The sequence below is a fragment of the Hydra viridissima genome, unplaced genomic scaffold, assembly GCF_058129835.1.
Source record: "Hydra viridissima isolate aposymbiotic clone 2 unplaced genomic scaffold, HvirCarnegie_v1 scaffold_44, whole genome shotgun sequence".
In the NCBI taxonomy this organism is placed as follows: Eukaryota; Metazoa; Cnidaria; class Hydrozoa; order Anthoathecata; family Hydridae; genus Hydra; species Hydra viridissima.
The window spans coordinates 40,082-67,842 of NW_028324331.1; the positions used below are offsets into that span (position 1 = coordinate 40,082).

At 28.8% G+C, this 27,761-nt stretch overlaps 2 protein-coding genes and 1 long non-coding RNA gene across 4 annotated transcripts; 2 read left to right on the plus strand and 1 right to left on the minus strand.

The window, feature by feature from the left end:
• Positions 1-566: 566 nt before the first annotated feature.
• LOC145188213 (E3 SUMO-protein ligase ZBED1-like) lies at positions 567-3,448 on the plus strand. Its single transcript, XM_090075752.1, has 2 exons — positions 567-2,486; positions 2,720-3,448. Exon 1 carries the CDS (start codon positions 1,950-1,952, stop codon positions 2,391-2,393), a length of 444 nt encoding a protein of 147 aa, XP_089931878.1. The 5' UTR covers positions 567-1,949; the 3' UTR covers positions 2,394-2,486; positions 2,720-3,448.
• Positions 3,407-27,383, minus strand: LOC145200379 (uncharacterized). 2 transcript variants are annotated; one of them, XM_090075744.1, is made up of 33 exons: positions 27,039-27,383; positions 21,823-21,846; positions 21,340-21,491; positions 20,911-21,150; positions 20,562-20,768; positions 20,292-20,437; positions 20,155-20,213; positions 19,837-20,071; positions 19,262-19,427; positions 18,840-18,938; positions 18,271-18,728; positions 18,054-18,157; positions 17,645-17,937; positions 16,716-17,062; positions 16,412-16,597; positions 16,164-16,230; positions 15,736-16,082; positions 15,100-15,613; positions 13,561-13,960; positions 13,152-13,408; positions 12,725-12,893; positions 9,959-11,948; positions 8,849-9,830; positions 7,089-8,156; positions 6,598-6,973; positions 6,317-6,522; positions 5,979-6,159; positions 5,598-5,805; positions 5,372-5,508; positions 4,960-5,278; positions 4,462-4,661; positions 3,784-4,096; positions 3,407-3,703 (listed from the first exon to the last, which is right to left on the minus strand). In XM_090075744.1, the coding sequence occupies exons 1-32, from the start codon at positions 27,085-27,087 to the stop codon at positions 3,795-3,797; spliced, it is 10,488 nt and encodes a 3,495-aa protein (XP_089931870.1). In that variant the 5' UTR covers positions 27,088-27,383; the 3' UTR covers positions 3,407-3,703; positions 3,784-3,794. The 2 variants fall into 2 exon arrangements, with proteins under 2 accessions (XP_089931870.1, XP_089931871.1); XM_090075745.1 differs by lacking the exon at positions 27,039-27,383 and adding an exon at positions 22,456-22,544.
• LOC149876081 (uncharacterized) lies at positions 25,330-27,258 on the plus strand. Its single transcript, XR_016448922.1, has 2 exons — positions 25,330-26,217; positions 26,298-27,258. It is a non-coding gene; the product is annotated as an uncharacterized LOC149876081 (long non-coding RNA).
• Positions 27,384-27,761: the final 378 nt, after the last annotated feature.

Sequence of the window (27,761 nt, forward strand, 5' to 3'; positions counted from 1 at the left end):
TATCGCACAAACCTTTTTCTTTAAAACATTATTATTATTTAGGTTTAAGAGTACCACATTTAAAATGGTAGAACTAAAAAAGAAGATAAAATCTCAAGATTTAAATCGTAGCAGCGATTTTTAAATAATTTGAATATCTCTTGATTGGAATACTTGAATGTGGTTTTTAAAAGACAGAACTTGTTTTTTTAATTCCACAAGTTATAGTTTTCATAATTATTGCTGTTAGTTTATGTTTAAGAAATATTAGTATTCTTTATATTTAAAATTAACATAGCTATACGTGTAAATATTACAAGTAAGATGTTTATAAACTATTATAATATAGTTATTATTATAGTTATTAAATAGTTATTATTATAGTAATTATTATAGTTATTATTACTCGTGTAACCTCAATAAGAAAATTTCTTAAATCATTTTAATAAAATAATTTTGATGTTTTCAAAGATTCAGAAATTTTTTCTTATTCTTTATTAAACTGTTATGTATTTTGAATTTATGTGTACCTTTGTTGTTGTTTTCGTTCCATTAATTTCCATCATATTTTTTTTTATTCTAACTTTAGACTATTTCTTTTAAAGTAAAATTTTTTATGTAACACGTTGGAATTCTCATCTTTTTCTGAACATATTTGGGTAGCATCAGTTCGAAAGATGATAACAGGACTGCGATACGGCATCTGATTTTGATCTTCATATCGTTTTTAACTGTATAATTTAATATTGCAACAGCTATCTATTTTTAAAACTTGAAAGGTTTTTTATAGATAGCTGTTAAACAAGTGATTTTAGCGGAAGCAAGGAATAATTCTTACAAGTAAAGCATCAACTTGTAAACTGTTATCTGAAAATATCTTGTATCATCATTTATCAATACAAAAAGGGTAATTTTAGTTACTAGACCTCAGTTTTTTGTGTTAAGGTCAATTCAGTGCAAGAAATTGGCGCTATGTAAAAACCTAAAACGTTGGTCAAAGTTTAAAACAAAATTCGTGCAAATTATGCACTCTCGCATGGTTGACCTGTTTATTAGAGGTGTGCAAAACTCGAAGTTTCGAGTTCGAGTTTATTCAATAATCGAACTCGAATCGAATGTGCTTAGTTAATCGAATATAATTCGAATTTCGAACCTAAAGTTGGATATTTAAAAAATTGCTGTAAAATCTATTAAAACGCTTCAAAAAATCGCTGTAAAATTATATTAAAACACTTCAAAATGGAGGACAAGAGAGTAAGGAACGTTATTTGGAATTATTTTGATAGACGGTAAATCAACGATACTATTTTTGGTTTTTGTAAAATTAGAAAATGCAGTCAAAAAATATCTTGTCCTACTTCATCTACAACTGGCTTATTTACTCACCTGAGAAGTTATCATAAGAAGGAATCAGCAGAGTGTGATAAAAAGGCACAAGAAGCAAAAAGGAAGAAATTAAAGCTGGAAAAAAACTGTCAGATAGTGTCACAGATCTGTGGGCTAAGAAAACAGCATGGACGTCTGATCACGAAAAAGCTAAAGAAATAACACGAGCTATTGGCCGCATGTTGGCTTCCGATTACCCACCGTACGATTTCTTAGAAGGGCAAGTTTTTCAGGCACTTATGAAATTGGTTGTTCCTTAGTATCATATTCCGAGCAGTACCACTTTTTCTCGCAGTATTGTACCAACTATGTATAAAAATTTGAAACGAGAAATGACTGATCGCATTACTACTGAGTTTGTTGGCATGCCATCCTATTGCTTTTCCACAGACATATGGTCTTCTCGCGCACTGGATTCCTATATATCATTTTGTTTGATATATATAACTGCTGATTTTCAAATGCGATCATATACACTGGAAAATAAACCGTTTGTGGCTATATCACATTCGGGCGAAGTATTTTAGAATCTCTTGAGAAGTCAATTGAGGATTGGTCGCTACCAAGAGCAGTACCAATATACAATGTACGTTCTTCGAGACAATGGTAGTAATATGAGAGCAGTCATGAACATGAGCTATGAAAATGAAGGCATGATTAGTATGATAGCAAAATGTAAAAAAATTGTCTCGCACTACCATCCCAGTATTCAATCATCTCAATTGCTGTATGCACAACAAAGGCAATTAAAAAAAGATGAACGTGGGCTCATAATAAGTGTATCAACGCGTTGGAATTCCGACTATTACATGATTCAACGCCTTATGGAAGAGAAAGCGCCTCTATCAGCCGAAATCGCATTAACTGGTAGGGTGGAGAATCTCACTACGAATGAATGGAAACTCGCCGAGGGTTATGTAAAGATTTTAACTCCTTTTGAACAGGCTAGCAGAGAGTTGTGTGGTGAAAGTTACCCAACGTTATCTATGAAAATACCAGCTCTGCATGGATTACACCAGAAATTGTAAGGTTTCATCAGTGATATTGCAAATAGAAGCTCTGGAATTTCACTGGCGCGGACACTTGTGGCATCTTTAGAAAGGTTTCCTTCTTTTGACGAGGTAACATAAATCATTATTTATATACTGAGACTCATTATATAAGTGTTTATTTCAGTGTTTTATCAATCTTTTTTCGACATTCACTGTCATTATCAATCACGCACTAGTTTTTAATTACCTATTTCCACATAAAGCTTTCTTTAACTTCAATTGCATTAAGAACCATGGTCATGCTTATCTAATATATTAATATCTAATTGAGTTATTTGACAGTTTCTGTAATATTTTATTAGGTTCAGCCAGATGCAGTTTGCACACTGGTAGATCCCAGGTACAAGTCACTTTACTGCAAGCAAGCTGAGAAGCTGTCGGCCAACTTATTAAAGCTTCTTGAATTACTTAATGAACTTCCGACAGTACCAGGTTCAGGACCAAAACCAGTCTAGTCTCAGCACTCAATGACGGAGTCTACACTAGAAACACAATCAACAGGCTTGTGGGAATCCCTCGATAACATGATGGCAGCAACTGCAACCAACGACAATGTTGCTGATGCTGATGTGTCAAGTATGAGTGCGCTTGATGATGATGTGAAGACATAATTGAAAGATTTTGAAATTTGGGCGCAATGGTTGTCCACTGACATGGTGGAGGCAAAATAAAAGTCGATTTTCTTGTCTTGCTAAGCTTGCTCAATCACTTCTTGCAATCCCAGCGACCAGAGTCAATTCAGAGCGTCTGCACTCGACATCTGGGAACATCGTTTCCATTAAAAGCTGCCGTCTTCTATCAGAGCTTACCTTTCTTCATAAAAATTTGTAGACTTTTAACATTAGGATAAGTATGGTTTGTTGATGATGACATTTTTCAATGAAATGAATGCACACTTTCACTTGTTTGTTTAATAATCTGGAACTCGAACTCGATCTAATTTTTTGTAATCTCGATCGAACTCGATCGAAGATAAAAAAACTAATCTCACACAGCTCTACTGTTTATACTTCAATATATAACGAACAAAACAGTATTTTTTACATACTACGTGTCATACATACAAAGTATCTGCACGCACTGAATAAAAGTGTGACAAGTATTACAAAGAAAAGTATTGCAAAAAAAAAAAATAATAAATAACAACATTTAGAATAAAGACCAATGCTCCAACTAAATTACTGGAGTAGTTTTTATGAAAATTACAACTATTATAATAAGAAATAATCTTGATTCTTCCAGAGTAATGAATGGCGTCTTTCTTTCTTATTAGAACAAAAAAGCCCCTAAAAAACATAGTTTTCGAAATTTAACAACAGAACAAACCTTTGTACTACTTAAAGTTACAAAAAGAAAATATATTCACCTCGACACAAATTAAAGATCGAATTCGCATTCTTCATCGTTAACGTTTTTACAAAAGTTACAATCGCATTCTTTACATAATTTTCGATCTTTGTCAATCTGAAGTTGCAGGACAGTGCTCAAAGTTATATGCCAAGACTTTACCAAAGCTGCTGAGTCAGAAACAAAGGCTTTTAGCGCAAATACTGCACCATGGGTTTGCTTTACTAACGGCATATAATCATCGGGTGGAGGAAATTGAATAGAACTGTGTTTTTCACCTTTTGGCAGTCGAATAAGGTAGCGCATTCCAAAGCTATCTCTTCCAATAACATCTATATGTGTACATACATACATACATACATACATACATACATACATACATACATACATACATACATACATACATACATACATACATACATACATACATACATACATACATACATACAGATATATATAAATATATATATATATACATATACATATATATATATATATATATATATATATATATATATATATATATATATATATATATATATATATATATATATATATATATACATATATATGTGTATATATATATATATATACACACATATATATATATATACACATATATATGTATATATATCTGTATGTGTATGTCTGTGAACATAAAGTTTCTTAAATTTATTTTAACAATTTAATCTTTTACCACGCTCTAACCGATAGTTATTTACAACGTTTAGCATAATTCCACGTTTCGCCATAGAACGATGAACCTCCATCATTTGAAGCAAGGAGTTTGAATATGTGGCATCGTCATCAAAAAGTATAAATATTTTAGAACTTAAAACTTGCGTTTGGGACTCAGGTTCCAATTCACTTGCAAACTTCAATGCATTAAGTCCAAGTCTTAACAAAAAGGAGAAAGCGTTTTTAGAAAGTCATTTTCAGAAGTTAACTTAACAAATGGTTAACATAACAAAGTTCGGTGTGTAGTTCATCATAATCGCAGATCATCATAATCGTAGATCAATTTATTACTTTTAGGATTATCGAATTTGGTTTTCACAATAACAAAACTATTTTTATCAACTTAAATTTTTCAAAACCATTCTTTGAAAATAATTTTAAATTGTTAGATAAAAACCTATTCATTATCTTTATTAAACAAGCTTTCAACAAACTTTCAAATGAAAAATAAACTAACCTTTCATTATTATATTCACCATTGAATTGTAAATTTTGAAAAGCTTTTACAACTTCTAATGCATCCATATTTATCTCACCATTGCCAGTTTGAATATGTGGTTCTTTTCGCAAAGCTCTACCTCCAAAACCAATAACAGAGAATTGCAAAGCATACTTATGTTCGAACTCTCGTTGCAGACGCGATGCTAAAACTTCCAACTTTTTTAAACCTCTCTCAATTTCAGGAACAAGTTTTATAAGTAATGTGACATGAACAGAAAATGCTGATTGGTTAAGTTGGTTGAAACGAAGTTTTTTACTGGGTTTTCTGCATGGTTCTAAAATAAGTTGTTATTAGTAATAATAAATGTTCTTTTTCATACTTTAAAAAACCTTTTTGTAAGTAGTAATAACAAGAATAGTTCATTTACCACAAACTGAAGGAGAAGAGAGAATGCTATTAGACTCTTCCTTAGCACGACTCATAAAAGAAGATGCTACAATGCAAATATCTTCAATTGAGCAAGTCATCAAAAATGCAGGCTTTACCATAAAGTTGTTATCCCAACTATAAAAATAAATTAAGGTTTGATAAACTAAATTTACACAAAATTTAATGTAAATATTAACAAAGAAAAAAAAAAAAAAATTTGAAACCTCATTTGATTAAAAGTGTTAGTACAGTTTTCTTCTTTTTCTATCCTACTTCTTATGGCTTCATTTGAGAAGATTTGAGAAGGGTCAGTCACCAAACATTTCTTACTCATTTCAAAAGCATTTAAAAATTCCAAAAGGTTTAAAGCTAGCTTTCCATTGGGCATTCGCAAATCATCTGAATAATCAACATTGTTTGTGCCAAACAGTCCTTAAGAACCAAAATCACATAAGTTAATCCAAAAAGTAGTCCTTAACAATAAAATCATACAAGTTACAAATGCAATTCTTGACAATGAAATATTTAGTAAAAAGTAAAAAACTGAAGGCTGAAAAGAATCAAACATTTAAAAAAAAAAGAAAAGGATTAAGGCATATTAATACCTAAAGTTTTATTGTGGTAGTATCCTGAGATAGTAATATTGCAAGAGAACACATTTAGAGTACAGTAAATCAATAAACCAAAAGCATTCTCAATTTTCACTAGATTTGGTTGTCGGGTCACTGATGTTGATTTTAACTGAACAGGAAGATCATTAGTACGTGCTGTTCTATATACATGAACCTAAAGAGAAAGGGTTTTTAGAAAATTTCACAGAATGTTTGAAATTATTCAGTGATGGTATAAATTTTAATTCAAAAATTTACAATAAATGATGTAATTGTGATTGCAGGCATGGTAGAATAAGTTGCAGCAATTTAGAATAAAATTAAAGAATTACTTTTTTTTTTTTATTCATTTGAATTTGCACTGATCCATCATTAAACTCAACAATAAAAGTATTTCCTTTCATGTAGATTGAGAAATGCTTCCATAAAAAATCACGAGCAAGCAAGTATATGCAGTTTTTATGGTGGAAGTCTGGCGGAAAAAAAATTGCCTTCCCATCGAATGTGATTAAACTTTTTGTGAAAAGATATGCTGTCCCTGTAAATAAAAATATTGTATTAGCATTAAGATACTATGTCTATAAAACACCATTGCAAAAAATATTGAAATTACTTGATAATGGTACAAAGACTGCTCCTTTTTTCTTTCCCAAAGCAACTCCAATGAATTTGATAGAAAATGTCTCCAATTGACTTAGTGGCTTTATGACAATAGCTTTATTTACACTCAAAGCAATGCGCATTAATTGTCTTTGATATGTTGATAAAGTCTCTTGGACTATCAACTCAGGTCTTTGATTAATGTAAGGATATATAACATCATAGTAATACAGTATTGCTTCTGTTTGCCTTTTGATAATTATGCCACTTTTATCAATATAGTTTTTAATCATTGGTTCTAGCTGACTTTCAACAAACATTTGCAGAGTTTTAAAATTAAGGAACTCTTTATTAATGTTCTCTATTCTTTCAGGAATTAAATTTAAAATCTATAAAAGGCAGAAATAATTTTTAAAAAATATAGACAAAAAAATGAAATTCTTCATTATTCAAACAGTATATTTTTAACTAGGAGCATCTAGCATAAATTAAGAATTACCTTACCTTAGACTTTTCATATTCTTTATAGATTGCACATGTAGCCATTAATTGACTGTATACACCAGGTAGTTGCCAAATGAGAGAATAGCTATCGTTGCTTTGTATAAAAAATTGACTTATATTCCTTTTGAACTGGCATATATTGTCATCAAGATTTCTAGCAATATAAACTATTTGGGGATATATCAACTGGTTTGTGAATTGTTGTGTGTCCATCAGTAAATACTCAAAAGACTTCCTCATTATCTGCAAATCTTTATCCACATCGCTTAATTTTCCTTTTAGGTTTGTCAAAAAAGGATATTCTTGGTTGATTGTTATATTATTCTTTGTGCCATGAGCAAACTGCTTTTGTATGAACTTTTGATTCTTCAAATTTCTTGTCATATTTGATAACTTTTCAAGTCTTTGTTTGAAGTTATCCCTAATCTTTTTGTTTAAAAAGTTTTTTTCGTTTAAAGAATTTAACTCTTTTTCTAATAATATATTGTATTGTGATAAATTTGAAAAGTCATTGATTAATTTATTCAAACTATTTTTAAGGCTTCTAATAACCTCTTCCGAGATACCATTTTGTTTAGCCATAATGTTTGCAATCATTGAATGAGTTTTTCGAAGTTTACCTTCAAGTTTATGTAAATACTGAATGTTTTCAGCACTATGTTTTTTAACATTTTTAGACAGTTCTTTAAAAGTAACTTTTGGTAAATTTTTCATGTAGCTTAAAGGGTTTGCTACAAACGGTTGTTTTGCAAATGGAGTTTTTATTTCATCTAATGTTTTAAAAATTAAAACAGTTGTGTTCATGATGTAGCTTTTGGTTGATTTTATGGTAAATGGAATTTTTTCTCTAAGAAAATCTTCCAACCTGCCAGAAGATATCCTCAAACCTAAATGCTGCAACTGTGAAGTAAAAAAATCCAAATTCTCTAAAGATTGCGGATAAAGTTGGAGAACTTTGAGACTTTTTAATGAAGAAACCAAATGAGAGGTTGACATCAAAGTAATATTATGCAAAATCGATTTTGATTTAAGATTAGCAAGCCATGTAGGTGCAAACATTATATCGCCCTAAATAACAGTAACTGATACAAATAAACGTTTTATATTTCATAAGTTATAAACAATTAACAAAAAAAAATTAAATAAAAACATTTAAATAATTTATAACTCAGCAAAAATTAAATTTTAAAAAATTATTAAAGATGATCAACAATCTTGAAGTTTTTGTTAATTAAATTACACAAGACATGGTGCTCAATGGGATATAAGCAATATATATTTACATATTTGACACAAGCTCAAAGAGATCCTCAACCAATCAGGTGATCTGCTTTCAGACTCTACCTTTTATTAAAATATATAGCATTTCTGCAATATATTTTATAAAATATTTGGTATTTTCTAAATTTTATTAAAATATATAGTGTTGGGGCTAACCTCAGTTTAAATCTTTCATCACAATATGCCTTAAAACTAAATGTCTCAAAGGCAATTTTGTCAATTTACTTTTAAGACAAACCAATTTTAAATACTAATACCTTATTATTTCTTACTTAAAATTTTAATGTTGTTAATTCTCCAAGGGGTCACCTTACACCATCATGATTATCAACAATATGTAATTAGTGTGTTATGGTTATGAAAATTATGATGAAGTATTTCTTTTAATTGAAAATTATTATTTAAAGCATAATTAAAAATTTATTTTTAATATATTTCTGATAAAAAAAAATATAAAAAAAAAGATAGAAAAACCAAACCACTTTAAGAGCATTTGATGCTTCAGCTTTGGCTTCATCAAATGATTTTAAGACAACATTTTCTACATGATTTATGAGATTATCTAAAAAGTTCTCATCTTTCTTTAATCTAATGATTACACCAAAAACTTGCACAATTTCACAATCAGATGAGTTTGGTTTTATCCATCCATTGACAGTTTTATCACTAACAACATGAAATTGAGGTATAGTGTTATTGTTTTCAACAATCAGCTTCTTTAGTATTTTTGAGCATACAGGATCTTGGTTTTGAATAATGTGCCAAATTTCTGGATTATAATCTTTGATTAAGGAAAATAACCCATCAATGCCTGGTACTAGTAACTCAATCATAAATCTCATGTATTTATTATGCTTTTGATTTTTCAAACCACCTTTAAGATACTGAAAACCAGTATGCACTTTTTGTTTCCCAGCTTCTATTTGTTTGAGATACACTAATAATGATGATTGCCAAATATCAGAGGTTATTTTAAAATATTGGATTAATCTTGGAAGATAGTCATAAATAATTAAGTCAATTCTTTTATCTCCAAATTCAATCTCACCCACTTCTTGAAGTAGCATACTGATATAACTAACCATTGCTGAGTATGTAAAATTTTTCAACTGGTTCATATTAATTTGTTTGAAGCTGTCAATAAAAATGTTGATATCTGAATGATTCACAGATTGTATGTTGAAAACAATATTATCTATAGTGCTTGTTAAAGAGTAATTTACAGTAAACTTGAATGCTTCATCTAAAAGATACTGCTCCAATCTATTAAGTAACTTATTGATATAAACAAAATTTTCTTTACTAGCAACATTACCTTCCCATAGAGATTGATAAAGTTTATAGTAGTCAATTTCATTTTTTTTCACAAAATTCTGTACAAAAGGATTTGTTTCTGTCTCTGAGAACTGCCCAATTAATCTTATAAGAAACAGAAGTTTTTCATTTACATTGCTCATGAAACTAAAATCAAAATGAACAAGAATTATAAATTTATTTATTGAATATACTCAAGAAATATTTATAAAGTTTACTAAGTTAATTAAGATTTATTATAAAAATATATTTTAAAAAAGAATTATAATGCTTACCTTGTTAATTTTTTTGACCCAGTTTCATCATCAAACATTACTTTTGAAAGAAAATCTTTTAAAATTATATTTAGGTCCTCGTAAAGATAACTAAACAGCTTATTTTCAACAAACAAGCTAAGTTCCTGGTGAACATGTGCAACAACCTTTAGAATTTCAAGAGTTGCATTTTTTGAAAGCTTTTGAACTTGAATGTCATTTAAGTGATTTTCAACTTTATTGATAAAATCTGTAAGTCTACTATTCCAGCTTGAAGAAACTGTTTCTTTGAGGAATGCTTTTAATCTTTTATGATAAAGCAAGCTCATTAGTTTGATTTTATTGGGAATATCTGGCTCCTCCAGCAATAACTCCATGATCAATTCATTGACTTTTAAAATGGATTGTTCATCTTTTAAAGCATGTTTATTTTTTATTAGTACCATTTTAGAAACCTTTTGCAGCTTCTGTGTAAGTGAAAAACCACTTGAAAAAATAAAACTTACATTATGCAAATATTCACTTTCATTCTTTAACACGAAACTGAGAAGTTCTACAACTAATGTGCTATTCAGTTGATCAATCATTTGTAAAATTATCTTAGGTGAATAAGGTGCTGTAACTAAAGATAAAATATCTTTGTATTGATCTAGCTGCTGGTTCTTTTGTACATAATTAAAAACAATATCCAGTAAGTCTTTAGGAATTGCATATTTTGACAATGCATTCTTAAACTTTTCAAGCAAGATTGAATTATTACGACTTTTTAAATACTCCAGAAATATGAATCTATTACTTTCATTTAAACTACCCTTACTAACAACAATACTGCAGAAGTTGTATAAAAATTCATTAAGATCTTGTGAATCTAAAAGTTGATTTAAATGTGATTCTATATTTCCTGTAACATCAAACTCTTTGAGAACATACTTTAATACACTTGATGCAAATTTCACATAATCTGAATCTCCTAAAAAAGTCTTCAAAATGTTGGAGATTTCGTCAGGTAACTTACTCTGAGTAAGCATCACATTAAAGATAAGTTGATCATAATCCAGCATAACTAGCTCAAAAATTTTGGTTTGATGCAGTTGTTCAGAGAATTTTCTTAAATTATCACCCAATGTTTTTTCTGGTTGGTATTTCCAGCTTTTAAGAAGATGCACAATATTTTGAATGACCACAGAAAATTTGGTCTTCATTTCAGGAGAGAAATGTTTTGTAAGTTGTAATAGTTTTTGTTGGACATCTGGGCTTGCAAACTCAGAGTTAAATGAAGATTGTATCACATCAACAACATTCTCAATAAAAGAAGCAAACTCTGCATCCAATGAATTCAAGTTTTTTAAACTTGAATAGCTTGTGTTTGTTGATGATGTGATGATTCCTTTAAGTAAAGACTGCATTCCTGAAAACAAGTTATTCACTGTTTTGTTACTAATGGTGGTAAGTTGATCAACTTTAACGAAATCTGTTGCTTCACTTGAATTGGGAATATAAAGTAATTTTAAAATAAAATCTGCTAATACATCTTGAGTCAGAACATCTTTTATATACTTTTTGTGCACATCTTCACCATTGCATTCTAAACTTGTTAAATATGTAAGTGCAGTATTTTTTAAGCTGTCAACAATTTCAGCTTTTTTTTGTTTGAATTTAAGTTTGTTGACTACATTTAATGCAATCTCTTCAAAAATGCTGGACAACAAAATATTTACATTTTCCATATCATCATCATATTGAGAAAGTATCTTATCAATCAAATAATTTTCTTTCATTAATTTGAAGTGCAAAAAATTATCTGGTTGAATTCGAAAAAAGGCTAAAGGTTGAAAACTGGAAGATTCATTGGGTTTTATTTTTACAAAGTTGTCTTTCAGACTAACTTCAAAAGATAAAATTCCATGTGGTAGCATCTTTAATTCAATATTCTTTAATTTCTCATTTTCCCATAGAAAAGTAACAGCATCATAAGACTGAACAATAGCATCAGAGGATTTAGTTTTCTGATCTATGTTGAAAAAGCATATTTACTAGGATTATTAGAAAATAGGCTAACAAAACAACAAAAGTAAACACATGAAAATTATATTCTCCATCTTTAATCACCTACCAGGAAAATTTTCATGAAACATTTCATGAAACATTTCATGAAACATTTCATGAAACATTTCATGAAACATTTCATGAAACATTTCATGAAACATTTCATGAAACATTTCATGAAACATTTCATGAAACATTTCATGAAACATTTCATGAAACATTTCATGAAACATTTCATGAAACATTTCATGAAACATTTCATGAAACATTTCATGAAACATTTCATGAAACATTTCATGAAACATTTCATGAAACATTTCATGAAACATTTCATGAAACATTTCATGAAACATTTCATGAAACATTTCATGAAACATTTCATGAAACATTTCATGAAACATTTCATGAAACATTTCATGAAACATTTCATGAAACATTTCATGAAACATTTCATGAAACATTTCATGAAACATTTCATGAAACATTTCATGAAACATTTCATGAAACATTTCATGAAACATTTCATGAAACATTTCATGAAACATTTCATGAAACATTTCATGAAACATTTCATGAAACATTTCATGAAACATTTCATGAAACATTTCATGAAACATTTCATGAAACATTTCTGAAATTTTATGAAATATTCAAGAAATTTCTATTTTTTATCTCTGAGTACAGAGTCATTTCAAAGTAATTTTTTTACAGCATAGATTAATACAAGAGTATGAGTAATACCTGAAACTTCTATCTGTTTGAATATTGCATCTTTGAACAATTGGAAACTTAAACTAGTTGTATTTTTTTCTAACTCATAAGAGATGTTGTAGTTCGAGTGACCAGCTTGAATTGATAATACAAAAATGTTTTTTAAATCAAGGTTGCTAGTCTTTTGATAAATACACTTCTATAAATGAAAATAACTCAATAATTGAATGTAGAAAATACAAAATTAACAAACAATAAAAAAAAAATGAAAATTTTTATTTATGAAAATTCTTAAAAAAATGTCAAAAAAAAACAACAACGAAACAAAAACATAATCTCCATAAATATCTTCATTAAGTTAAACAATGAATATTATAGTGATACTTTATGGGCAGCAGCACTTTCAATTTTTTTATGTTGCATACAGATCATTAAAAAAACTAAATATTTAAATTACAGTGTTGTAGACAGTCTTGAGATTTTCAGGATTTACATAAGAGATTGCAGCTGATGCATGCTCATGAAGATCTGTCAAACTTTTTGATATTGATAAGTGCAGACCAAAAAGAGAAGCAGAACACTCAAGTCTCTGTTTACTTTTGTTCATGCTTACATGTGCATGATTAAATAGACTCATCAATGTTGTAGAAGATGATGATGAAGATGATTCACTTCTTGAATGATTAAATGAAACAACATCTGTCCAAGTTCCAACTAAAAAACAATTAAGACCAACTGAAAAGCAATTCAATAACGCATTTTTTTAATTTACATAAATAAAACCATCAAGTTAAAAATAAAATAAAATGGTCATTGTGAAACAGTAAAATTTTTATAAGCAAAATTTCTTTGACTTTTTAACAAACCTCTTGATAATGCATTTATATTTATGCTCTTTGAAAACTCTTCTGTGTGTGAACTCAAACAATATCCAAAATTCTTGTTTAAGAATACTCCATCAATACAAAGCTCTTGCAATGACGAAGAATTTTTTAACTTCAAATTTACTTTGGCAAATGAATTTTTTATAAAAGCATCAACAGATATATTAATACCATCAAAATATTTTTCAATATTAGTGGCAACTTTAAACAGCCTTTTATCTGCAACAAACATATCTGAATTAAATATTGTGCTGTTCCAAGAAAGATTATTTTTCAGAGCCACTTTTGATATATTCATAAGACTTGATATGAAATTTATGTTATCTATTGTAGCCAAGTTTGCCTTCCAAGATATTGGGTTTTCATTCACTTTTGCATCCAGCTAAAATATGCATTTAATTATAACATTAAATCTTAAATAATTTTACAAAAATGAGTAAAATCAAAGCTACATATATACAGCATCAAAATAGTATTTCACCCTCCCCAGAACAACCATTATTGACTGAACAAAAACTTCATGAGAGAAAGTTGCAAACAATATTTAGACGAAAATCAACTGGATGTTTAGATGAAAATAGTAATCCAATAGATATTAAGATGTTAACAACTGAAAGAAAATATTCTTGAAAATGTCATTGACCATTGAGAGATTGATAGTGTATTATTTTTTGGTGCTATCAAACAACTTCTACTACTGTCTTATAGAAGTGCCTGTAAGATGCAAAGAAACACTGCTATTTATAACAGTATACTGTTGTCTTATAGAAGTGCCTGTAAGATGCCAAGAAACACTGCTATTCATAATAGTATACTATTGTTTTATAGAAGCAGCTGAAAGATGCCAAGAAACACCGCCTATCCATAATAGAATGATGCATTTTACATGAAAGTTAATTTCAGAGAGTTGGTCATCTGATTGATCATAAATCTTAAATGAGATTTAAATTTATTTCATGTTCACTAAAAGAACATTGTTGATCACAGTGATATGATTATGCTTACTTAGTTTATTGAGAACACATAAATACAAGCAAAAAAAGTTTCGCTTAACTCAGGATCACTTTTTTTAGTCATGCACAGTTGAGTTCCTATGGCAAAGACCTGTTTTGCAGTAAAAACATAAATATTTCTTATATTTATGATTGCAGTACAAAAAAATAGATATTTCACATATTTATGTTCTGTAACACAATGATTTTTCTGGCTTTTATTGATTAATTTGTTGTAGACCCTAATTTTGGTTTTTAAAGAATTGAAATAAACAATTGGAAAAAATATTTCACAATGGTTTCCAATAAACAAGTATCAAACAAAATGTAAATAAATGACAACAAATAAAAATAATTTTACAGAATACTTAATTAATTTTTGGATTTAACTTTGAATGTTAATACAAACTTTATAAACGATGCTTCTTTATGACACTAACATTGGTGTTACTATAAAACACATCATAAATACCATGCTTAGCCAAGACTTTGCTTTCTTAATATTTTATACAAAATTTAAAGAACTTACTGTAATAACTTTGTCTCCAGGGATCCAAACACCTATTGCTGCTACATGCTGGTTAAATGGTTGCGCATGTACACTACCTTCAACTTTGTAGTTAGCAATATCAATCTTACCTGACCCTTTGACTTTTATATTACTTCCATGCGTTATGTTAATTTCCCCAACCAGATATGGAAGAGAAGGGCTGAAGTATCCAGAGAAATGTGAGTTTGTAGTGGGGTGTGACAAAACTAAGGTAAGAACTTGGGGATTATACTGAATTTTGAAATCAATAGAAATCACATTGCTAGGTGAGTATTCTGTTTTTGTACCAATAGCCCAAAAGTCATAATTGCTTTTGTAAAATGCTGAGTGCTTCATATAATAATCTCCAATATAAAAATTTATAATTTCACCAATGACTTTGTTCAATGTAGATTGATCACTTTGATTATAATATTGCATGAACAGTGTAAATGGTGTGTTTGTAATGTTGCAATTGATTATAGTTTCCAACTCATTCGTAATATTATTAAATCTAAGAATAATTTTGAAAATTGTTAAAAGAATTATTGATAACTTTAAAACTTTAAACTTTATAACTTCATAAATTATTAACTTAATAACTTCAGACTGAAAATATAAAACTACAAAGCATACTTGTAGTTTAAAATTATTCCTTTGCGTTTTTCTCCATATGATAACGCAACTACACCATAATCTGATTCACTTTTTAAACCAAGACTCATTACGTATGTTCTATCAATTGAAGTACCTGGTGTGCTTATAGTTAAGTCATACAAATCATCATGCTTCATGAAATTAAATCTATACTTCTCCAATAAAAGATCTTTAGGATAGTTTCTCACACCTAACTGGAATGGACCAGTCAAAGGGAAATATGGCATTGATTGATTATAATAGCCATTTGGAAAAGAAAAAGTTGCACAAGAATCAGATCCAAATAATTGTGAACTGCTGACAATATCATCAAGACAAATGTCAATCTAGACAGAATCAGTGAATTAGTAAAGATAATAGTTATTGTGCAAAGAACATTATACTTCTTTCATTGCTAAATTCCTTACTGATGATCTTTTTTCTACACCCTTCATAATTTCTTCTTTTCCAGTGAGAACATGAAATATATTATAACTAAATTTTATAAAAACAACATATTTAAGCATTCTAAAAGAATTTTTTGTTTATAACTTTAGTAAACAGTAAACAAGTTTTTAAAAAAGTATTCGATTATTTAATTGAAAAGGTTTTTTTGAAAATGACTAAGATCAAGATCCATATTGTAACTTTTATGAAATTAATATGAAAAAATTACCTGACATTAAATAAGTCATTGATTTGTTTTTCTGCATCTAAATCAACTTTCAATGATTTTCCTTCAACATAGTCAGCATTGGCACTAATTTTTTTTGCAGCATGTAAGTTCATTTTAAATGATGTACCTATTTCTCCAACACCAAAACACTCAACATTTAATTTAGCTGAAACATGGGTTGATACACTAAATAAAAAAAATACTCCACATTAGCTTAAACTTGGCTAACCATGTGTCAATTTCAATTTCCAAACTGTTGAACAACATAGCTTTTGAAGATAATATAACATTAAAAAATTTGAACCTGGGGTTTAAAAAAACTTGAAGAGCAGCAGATTTAACACCAAACAAAATATTTTTAGTTGATACTTTCACTCTCAAATCCAGTGTAACCACAGATGAACCATTTATACCTATTTTCAGTGGTAATCCAAGAATTGTAGGAACAGAATGTGATGCCTCAAGAAGAATCATATTTTGCTTGAATGTATTTTGTTTTCCTTTTGTGAGTTCATAGAGTTCTTTTACGATATTAAGATTATCTAACTGACCATTTAAGAATGGCATGTCATCATCATTTAATGTATGAATATCGTTGCCAAAAATCTTTATGTTTACAGAAGCATGTGGTTCGGGTTTCTTCATGTTCACCTAAATAAAGATTTTTTCAAAGCAAATAAATGACATAAACTAAACAGAAAAAGAGGATTTTGAACAAGCCTCCTGTTTTATAGAAAATTCTGAAAAAAAAAAAAAAGATAAAAAAAGAATAACTTTACACAAGTACTTTAGAATATACTCCAAAGAAAAAGGTTGTTGACAAATCTCTAGCACTAGGGCCTAAGTGATAAGAGACCAAATAAGCCTGACTCGCAATGGATTGTTTTTACACACAAAAAAAAGAATCAATAGAAGCAACTATATCAAGAAACGTTATTTGTTTTATTTCTAAATACTTTCTGTTGTTCCATGAGGAAAAACAACCGATTTCATCTCATCAAAGTATTTTCGTTTTAGACTGGTTCAAGTATGAACATAAAAATGTTTTTTTAATTGAAAAAATAAATAAGTAAAAAATCAGTACAAACACCAAAATTAAAAAAAAAAAAAAAAGCATTTTATTTTTCATTAAATCTCTTAATAGTGACTTAATAATAACCAATAGTTAAAAATGTAAGAATAAAATAGACATATAGTTATGTTTTAACTAAGAACTATCAAATATTTATCTACCAAATTGTCCATTTCTTCAAAATACGATTGTTCAACAGAACCTCTTCTTTTTCTTTGTTTTAACTCAACATCTGGTAGCTTAAAAACTTTGCCTAGATAACTGTCAGAAGAGTAACTCATTTCACCAAAATATTTTTCAAGAAGCATTTCCAAACCTTCTAATCTTGCATTTATTTCTAATGCATTCACTGAGAATCCCAGCATATGTGTTGTGATGTTGAGCCGCAATGCACGTGGAATAAAGCTCTCAGGATGATAAAGAATCATACTATCTATGGCTGCAGATGATTGAACTAAATTTAAAAAAAGACTAAAAGAAAAATGAGTAGAAAAATAATAGAGAGAAAATAGTACTTTAAAAAACCTTCATAACTTAATAAACATGAAAAAAAAAACAAAAAAAACATACAGATATTTGCTGATTTTTGAAAAACTTTAGAATACTGGTATGCTGAAGGATCAAAATCAATCAATGGATACTGTTCAAGTGTTTGTTTGAAAAGCAAGGTTAATCTATTAAAGTGAGTATAAGTAATAAAACAAGTTTAATATCAGAAAATGAATATAAACTGTGTACAAGCATAAAATATAGGTACCACAGAATAAATAAAAGGAAAAAAGTTTACTTTCTTTTTGTAGGATCCTGATTTGATGCAGAACTTTTCAGAAGTGACACAATAAGAGATTTCATTTGTCCAGACTCTTCTTGATGATTAGCTAGGTCTCTTGCAAGAATAATATCATCACGAGATGGATTTTTCATCAGTTGCATTAGTATTTCTGCTCTTTTTTCAAAATCCTCATTTTTATCAGCAAATATTTCCCTCAGACTTTCTACAACATTATTTGGAATTTTCATTTTTCTCAGGGACTGTATTGCAGCAACACTAACATTTGAATGCTTTGCATTACGAATGCAATCCATGATAAGTGGAACAGCTTTAATAGACCTCCCAATATTGCCAATGCCTTTTAATGCAAAATAGATATCATTTAGGGCTGCATTATTGGTAACCTGGCAGTTATTTCCAAGTAAACGCAGAAGATAATATTCAACATCTTCAACAACCTTTCCAATATCTCCCTAAATAAACTTTCAAATTTCAAATTCATTTTTTGTTGCAATAGGTTCAACAATAAAAAAAACAAAAGGTTCAAAGATAAAAAAAAAAAAACAAACAAAAAAAGATCACACAGATGTGTTGCATTCACCAGCCCTGTGTACACAAAGTTTAAACACCAGTGTACTTAATGCTAAAAGCATAGATGGATTTTTTGTCTGCTGATGGATTCCCTATTTAAAAAAAAATAAAAAATACTGTTAAACTATGTTTAAAAGTTTTCCTTTCACAGAAATCTGATAAATCTTTTCTGCTTAAAATTTCATTAATAGATCATCTTTTTATGCTTTTGTATTGAATTGAAATTGAAAATGGCTAAAAAACAAAATTCTTCCATTTATCCTTAAATTTAAAAACAAATATACTTTTAAAACATCACTTATTGCTTTTGATAAGAGAAAAAATTTATGTTGCATATTTTTTGTATCAATCACCAGAAATAATGTCTTTTAATGATAAATTTTTATCCTTAACTAAACTATGCATAAAAACTTACCATTAAAAGACGAATTATTTCTGGCGATGGTTCCTTTATAAAAGCAATGTATGGCATGAAGCGGTGAGCTTCTTTTTGTAACTGGACATTCTGCTGAATAGCTCCAAACAATATTGAAAGACATTCATGAGTTCCACATTGTGCTAACCCATCCAATAAAAAATTTCTAAAGGATTTGTAAATACTTTTAGTAGTTATATATATTTAGATTTGTAAATTTATGTATGTATGTATGTATGTATGTATGTATGTATGTATGTATGTATGTATGTATGTATGTATGTATGTATGTATGTATGTATGTATGTATGTATGTATGTATGTATGTATGTATGTATGTATGTATGTATGTATGTAAAAGAAAAAAATATATATGTAACTAACTATATGTAAGTAAACTATATGTATGTAAGTAAAAGAAAAAAAACTATGAAAAAATTTGTCATAAGTGCTATTACCATATAATTTATGTTTACAATAGAGGTAAATATAAATCATATGGTTATAGCACTTGAAATATATCAACTACTGTTTTTTTAAATTTAATCTAATATAAAAAACCAACACTATTTTACCTGAAGGAAGGTTTATCCATCTGAACTGATTGAAGTATAAAAGCAATATTTGTAGGATTAAGCTGTCTCAAAGATGCAACAAAATCAAAGAACTTTTCAGCAGTATCAAAGTTGCTTTCAGAGTAATGTCTTTTTGAGAGTTCTTCAAGGAGTGTACTCACTTTTACAGTGCTAGGAACTTTGAAAGGGTTATGTTGATGGTTGTGATCATATTTAATTGAAGCAACATAAAAGTCTAAAAATGATAAATGTTTTTAACAATTGACCTTTTTTTTTTCCATTTATTAATCAAAGAAGTAAAAAGAATTAAAAACCAACTTGTGTAGATATCTTCCCATAAAAAGATTTTTTTCTGAGATACCCATAAAAGTGATGACCTAAAAAAAATCCCTTTTATTATTATTTATTTTTCTTAAATAACTACTTTGTATAAAATATGAATTGATAAAATTAACCTGCTTTTAACATATGCACCAGCTTTAGATTCACTAGAAAATGCTTTTACAAGAAAAGTTTCTTCACAATGGACATCTTTGATTTCAGCTTGATTTTTAACATTTAATGCATATAAGCAATGTGAATTTGATTCCAAAATGGATGACTTAAAAAAAACTTGATCATTTTAATTTCAACATCTTTTTTTCAAAATTAATTAAATTTTTTTACAATAATTAATAATTGAAAATCAACCTGACGTTCTTCAAAACTAATAATTGAAAATCAACCTGTTTTAGTTCTTCAAAAGACTTTTCACTAAAGCTTTTTGCTCCTGCTGAGAAAGAATAAGGATTGCCAATAATATTTGAATGAGTAATTTCATGGTCAATGCATGTTTGCAGATCTTTGACCTTGTTGATGTGTAAAACATCTTCATTGAATTTCATGTCTTTGATAAGAGAATAAGTAGTTTTGCAATTTCCAGATACATCATTCTGTTTGTAATGAAATTTTAAAACTGTTAAATATTATAAAACTTATATTTTTTGTTATTTATCTATTTGAATAAGTACTACTGATCTGTTTAAATCCTTGGTTAAATAAAGTTAAAAAACAAATTTTAAAAAAAACACCTACAACAATGCTAACTTCATCCTTGATAACTTGTTTGACTTGGAGCATACTAAGAATCCCACGTTGTATATTTAACACATCTGGCTGTGTTGACTCTACTGATGGTTGAATCTTAGTAACAGTGCCATCACTCATGTAGAAAAGGAGAGGATGTTTAGTGAGACGATTACTTAGATCAAAAGCTGGAAGTATTTCAAATTTATCAACTTCGCCAAATGATTGGTAGAATACAACTTTTGAGAGCTGTAAAAATTATATATGTGTTAAATTTTGAAACAAGAAAATAACTTGTGGTTTATATTAGTATTGGTTTAAATCAGAGTTTTACATTATTTTGCCTATGTAAGTTGAAATCAAACTTTAGTAATCATTCCATGAAATGAAGTCAAAAATCTATTTATGAGGTAAAAGAAAATAATACAAACAACTAACTTGTAAGTAAAATTTGCATTTATTCCAGTTTGAAATGATCACATCTGCCTCAATTTTCATTTTTGTCAAATTGTTTGTTGTACCTGCAATCCCATTTTCAACAACACCAATAAAATGAAACAACTGCTTTTGATTTCTTGCGAAATGGTTTTCTATACATACACAAAAGAATACATTAGCTTTTCATTGGTTAAAAAAAAAAAACGAAAAAAAAAACAAGCATTTAGGGATTGCAGAATGTAAAATAATATTTCCTGGAGTATACAATAGCTTATAGTATCAATTATTCTGCCTTGTATAAAATTAAAGAAACCAACATGAATAATAATATAATGTTAGCAAATGTTACAATGCAAGTTCGAGAACTAATCAAAAAAAAAAAACTGGTTTTTATCTTTAAAGACAAACATTTTATTATAAGCTAAGAATAAAAATTTTTGGGAAAATTTTTCATTCAAAAAGACAACATTTGAAAGAACTCACTGCATAGCTCTTCGTTAGCTGAAACTAAAAAGAGAAAAAATAATGAGATATTGAAAAAAAAAAAAAAAACACCAATTTTTATAGTATAGATATACTATAAAATATAACTTATAAATTACTCTGAGCCAACTGATGTACAAATTTAAAAATATATATATGATTTGTTTAGTCTTAGGATGTTAAAAAAGGGATGAAAAGCGTTATTTTAAAACAAAATATCAAAATATAAATTCAAGTATTTAATAGATATAGAATAACATACTTCAGTATTTCTCGCAATTTAAATCTTAGCCAAAAAAAAAAAATGAAAAAGAAAAGGTTTTTAACTTTTGAGACAAATAGGGTCACTAAATTTTCTAATCATTTTTTAAAAATAGTCAGAAAATAATCAAAAACTGAATAAAAAAGCATTTAGACATTTTCATGCAAAAAAAAAAAAAAAAAAAAAGAAATATTGTATTTAATCAAAAAATATTTTAGATTTGTAATTAGGAGATGGACGGCATAAAGTATGGTTCAATTTTATCATTTGTTAACCACAAAACTTATACAAAATTAACTTTTACTGTAGTAAAAGTCCACCTGATATTCATATTATTTATAAACGGAGTTAATTTATAAAAAAGGGCATACCATAGTTTAATAGAAGTTCTTAAACTTTGTATAAGGAACCTTTTCAATATCACAATTTTTAAATGTCCATGCGACAAAACATGTTTGCCAGGCAACCGGTATGTTAAACAGTTTTTGTAAGAGTTTTTGTAAGTCATGGCATGCTTTTTGTTTTATCAAAATAAATTTTTAACAAACTTATTACCAAACTTAGTTATCGAAAGGGACTTAAAATTTTATTTTCAAAATTAAGAATGGGTCAAGCCAATGGGTATCACATGAGGTTTTCTGGTTATAAACAGTGCTCTTAGTATACAGGGTGCATCAGCGTAATGTCATCATTTCTTTGTTACATTAATTTTTTTTACTTTTTGCAGATAATTAAAAATGACAGATAATAAACTAACACGAGAAATGAAAAGACATGCTGTAAATGTAGCATTAAAGGCAGAGCATAGCGATTTACAAATCGCACAATTTCTTTAAGTCACCCGATCTTTTGTTTTTAAAGTTCGTAAGGAGTTGGAAGAAAATGATGGTGATTGTATTCAAGTTGCTAAAAGTAAAAAGCACGAGCAACGGTCAGGAACGACTAAAACACCTGAACTTATTCATCAAGTTCAGAATATCGTTGACAAGAGCCCCCAAAAGTCAATTTGGTCCATCGCAAAAGACCTGGGTGTTTCACAAGCCAAGATTCAAAGGACTTCTCATGAAAATCTTCGTTATAAGTCTTATGTGATGAGGAGAGACCAGTTTATGTCCGAGACCACCAAAGCGAATCGTTTGATAAGGTCCAAGAGGTTGTTAAACAAACTGAAACATCCTGCTGAGCAAGGCATGATTTGGTTTTTTTCAGATAAAAAAAACTTTGTTTTAGATCAAAAAGTAAACAGAAGAAATGACAAATGGCTGCGTGATGAACCTTGCAAAATTCCAACAGTCATGCACACAAAATTTCTTGCAACTGTTATGGTTTGGGGATTGTTAGCAACGAAGAACATGTGATGCCACCACACTTCTTTCCGCAAGGACAAAATAAACATCCCCACAACACCAAAGATTCTCTGAAAGAATCCATTGTCCGAGTAATGGACAATATAGATAAGGGCCATCTCAAGCGCGCTTGCAGTCGGTTTAGGTCTCGAATCGAAGCTGTTAATGAAGTAGAGGGGGATTTCATTGAATGAAATTGTTAAACAATAGTTTATCTTATATTATTTATATAACTGATTTTTATTAAAAATATTTTCTGTTAGACTTTTTAACATTTATAAAAAATTAAAAATATGTTATATAGCTGATATAGCTGACGCACCCTGTAGTATCAACCTAGGACATCGTCCAATAGAAAAAACCAAGAGGGTCGGCTATAGTAACACGTTTTTTTTAATATAAAAAACGTGTTTACTAGAAGCTTAAAAACTATTAGTACAAAGTACTAAGTTACTTTTCAATAAGAAACTTTTTTATTAAGAGTTTGAGGAATATTTCCTCATTTGTGTTCTGTTCAGGCGCAAATCTGAGGATTTATATTGTATCTGAGGATTGAATGATGTTTGGTGAAATTCAAATAAATTTAGTTGACTAACTGTAAAACATTTTATCTTAATTGTTAACATTTTTTTTAAAAATGTATTTTATTTACTTTTTCTCTCTTTTGATCTTAAGAGACTCTCAAGAAACTTTTAGTACTGGAGTTCTAAAAGGGTAAAAGGGTACCCTTAAATAAGAAACTTTCTAGTGCTATCCCGATGCAGCCTCTAATATAATAGGAGCAGGTAAGGAACAGGTAAGAAGCTATAACTAATACTTTTTTTTCAACTCTGTCTTTTTCAACAGTGTTTTCTAACTCTTTCGTTTGCATCAAATATAACATGTGTCGGACGTGTACTATTTGGTCGAGTATGATAATGTAAAATGATTCTCAACTTTGTCTATGGTATGCCGAATAGTGGGTTTGGTGATTATGCTGACTATAAATTGGTCAAAGCACACTAGGCGAAAGGTATTAGGCGAAAGGAAGCCGGCAAACAAATTGTATCACGGCTGTTTACATTCATGCTCAGTCATGCGTTTCATACGTTACACTATATTTAGATTCATGGCTCAGGACAAAACAAAATCTCCTACTTTTTAAAATCATTTTTAGCAAAGAAAACAGAGTTTTTTTTAAAAAAAGTGATTGTTCCGGGGCACTTTCAAAATAAAAAAGTAAATGGAGATGGTAAAAAGTTATTTTTGGGCAGATGCTAGATTTGTTTTTGGGCTGGTGCTAAATGAATTATTTATGATACGTAGAAGCCGGTAATTATCCAGTATTAATAATATTTGTAAGAACCTGAAACTTTTAAAGCCATTAGGCCATCAGTAATCTTAGACTTAAATTGTTAAATTGAAATATGATTTTTTTCATTCCTTTTGGTTGTTTTTTTTATAACGTAATTGGTTAAATTTTTTTATGTTTTTTTTTTTTTTTTTTTTTCTTTTTTTCTTTTTACCATCCATTTATCAGCATTACTGTTTATTAAAAAATAAGGTCTTGATCGTCTGGATCACAGACAAAAATTTTGCAACCCAAAGGAAATTTTTTGCAATCCAAACGGAGAAAAGGTTATAAGTCCTTTATATTGTATTTTTGAAGGAATTCTCGAAAACAGATTTGTGTAATGTGTTGATATATAAAAATGTGTGACTTTTTTATTATTCAAATTCATAGAAAATAAAAGTCACACATTTTTATATTTCAACAAATTACACAAATCTGTTTTCGAGAAATAAAACTGGTGAGAAATTTGTTTCGCTTTTGAACAATCGAAGAAATATGACGTAAATATGACGTAAATTAAGAAACTTTTCTTTTTTAAGAAATTATTTTAAAAATTTTAAAAATTTAATTTAAGAAATATGACGTAATTGTCGTTTGTGTTTATAAAAAAAACTTTTTTATTTTGAGGAAAAGTGGTTTTTATATTATTAAAAATCGTTTTTAGCAAAAATAACTTCTAATGTTAAATAAATTAAATCTAGATTATTGTATAAGCGAAATGTTAAATTTAAGCAGTTACCGAATTTTTTTCCTTTAATTTCGTTCTTTCTGTAAAAAATAGCAAGATTTTTAAGGTTTTTTTTTTTTTTCGAATTTTTTTTAAAAAAAAACGCGCGTTTTCATTGATTATTTGTTCGCATCCTTTAAAACAAAGAATAAGATAGAAAGAATTTATTTAAACGATTTGTGTTAAGTGGGTAATTTTCAAATAAATCATAAATTTGCATTTATTCTAGACAATGTTTCTAAAATGTGAGAGCCTCTTGCGCATTACAAAACTGACTTAATTCTAGAATTATTAATTTCCTCTTTGTGATATCACAAATGTCAGCGTGAATGGTCAAAGACCGCCGAAATTAAACCAATTGTCTAGGAAAAAAAGTGCAAAGACTAGAAGAAAAAAGAGCAAAAATTAAGAGGAAAAACGTGAAAACAAAAGCGAACATATCTTTCGGACGTTATACTTCTAGATTTTGAACAATGGGCTCATCTAAACGGAGAAAAAAAGGTGGTGGAGGAAACTTGTTGATCGCATCTCAGTCATCAACAAAGTGAATTTCATCTTAACTACTATTTCGAGTGGAAAATAGTTACGATTCACTTGAAAAACCAAGAATCATTTGATCAACAATTAGAAAAACAGATCGTAAATGAAACCATGCGGTGCAAAGATATCTCCCAACCCATTTTTGACGTCACACTTTCACTAGCTATAAGAAATTTAACATTCAGGGGTGAGAATATTCTTTATAAAGTTTTAATTCATAATGATTTTGGAAGATATTTCAGTATTTTTTGCTTACAACTATATCAGGTTCCACTCAAAAGTTGTATCAAGGTGGGCAAAAAAAGTGTTAAAAGTGGAACAAGTTCTTTACAGAAACCAAGAAAATGTTAATGACGATGCCCACCCTGGTTGCTCTAGTACGTCCACATTCGATGAAAACATTGAAGCAGTGAGTAAAATTGTTATGAAGAATCGTCGAATCACTATTTGAGAAGTTGCTGAGGATGTCGGCATATTGATTGGCTTATGCAAAGCAATTTTTTTGTATGTTTTGGGCATGAAATTTGTGGTACTCAAGTTTGTTCCGAAATTGCAAGACTTTGACCAAAAGAACCGTTGCTTAGGAGCCGTTGCATAACGTCAATTCAGATTTGCTCAAAAGGGTCATAACTGGTGACAAAACGTGGGCGTAAGGTTATGACGTTGAAACCAAATCATTCCAATGGAGGCGACCAGGTTTCCAAAAAAAGCACCTCATGCTCGGTCAAATGTAAAAGTTTTGCTCACTGTTTTCGAACAAAATGCCTGGATTTGTGGCAAAATATTCATGGAACATCGTTGCTTGTTCGTGATTTTTTAACGTAAAGCAACACCGTAATCATGCCTCAGCCATGGTATTTACCGAACACGCACACACATATATATGTATATACAAACCTTACAAATGAGTTTCGTGAGCTGAATGCAATATTTACCAGCGGTTTCAGTATTTGTTTATTTTCTAACTGTCGTTTTATAATTTAATCTAATTTTTTTTAAGAATCTTACCTTGTGTGACAATACAGACACCAACCAATATAAGGAAAGGTAGCAACATCACTGAATATAATCAAATTACTTAATGATTTGGTACATAAACAAAAATATGTATTTTTTATAATTTGAAGCTTTCTGACACTTTTAAAAACAAAAAATCTCGCGAATCTCCAAAGCCATAAAAGTTAAAAGTATATAATATACTTTGTTTTTTATTGGTATTAAATAGAAATGTAGACTTTACAACAAAAGTAAGGTGATATTGTTTTTACATATTTCAAAACACAGCATGTGCTCTTCATGTCAAGGAAACCGTGTAATTTGATACTTAAACTACGCACGAACTTTGAAAAAAGTGGTGCTTTAACTTTTATATAGTTAATACAGCAATATCAACAGCCAAAAAAAATTACCTCAAACATCGAACCATTTTTTACTCCCCAAATTATCACACCACTATGATTCTAATCCTACCATTTGAATTTACATCAACTTTGATCAAATAAAACAAAGCTCAGTTGCCAAAAAAATAAAGTTAAAATGAAAGAAAAAAATTAAGAACAGCAACTTATAAGAAGTTCACTTTATTTTTGACCCAGCAGTGGGAAATTGCAGGAAATTTTGAATATGTTAGGTATAGGCCCCACGATGAAAAAGTTACATTTAACCAACGACAATTGTTTTAGAATGTAGTAAATGATAAAAGTTGTTTTCATTACAAAAATTCTTAACAAA

Excerpts from the sequence above, each read along its gene's own strand:
- LOC145188213 (XM_090075752.1), top strand. The coding sequence starts at position 1,950 with ATGTACGTTCTTCGAGACAATGGTAGTAATATGAGAGCAGTCATGAAC.
- LOC145200379 (XM_090075744.1), bottom strand. The coding sequence starts at position 27,087 with ATGTTGCTACCTTTCCTTATATTGGTTGGTGTCTGTATTGTCACACAA. Across the intron at positions 21,492-21,822 it reads AGCTAACGAAGAGCTATGCA|AAAACCATTTCGCAAGAAAT; the intron begins GTGAGTTCTTTC and ends GTGTATGTATAG. Across the intron at positions 20,438-20,561 it reads CTTTTGAAGAACTAAAACAG|TCATCCATTTTGGAATCAAA; the intron begins GTTGATTTTCAA and ends GTTTTTTTTAAG.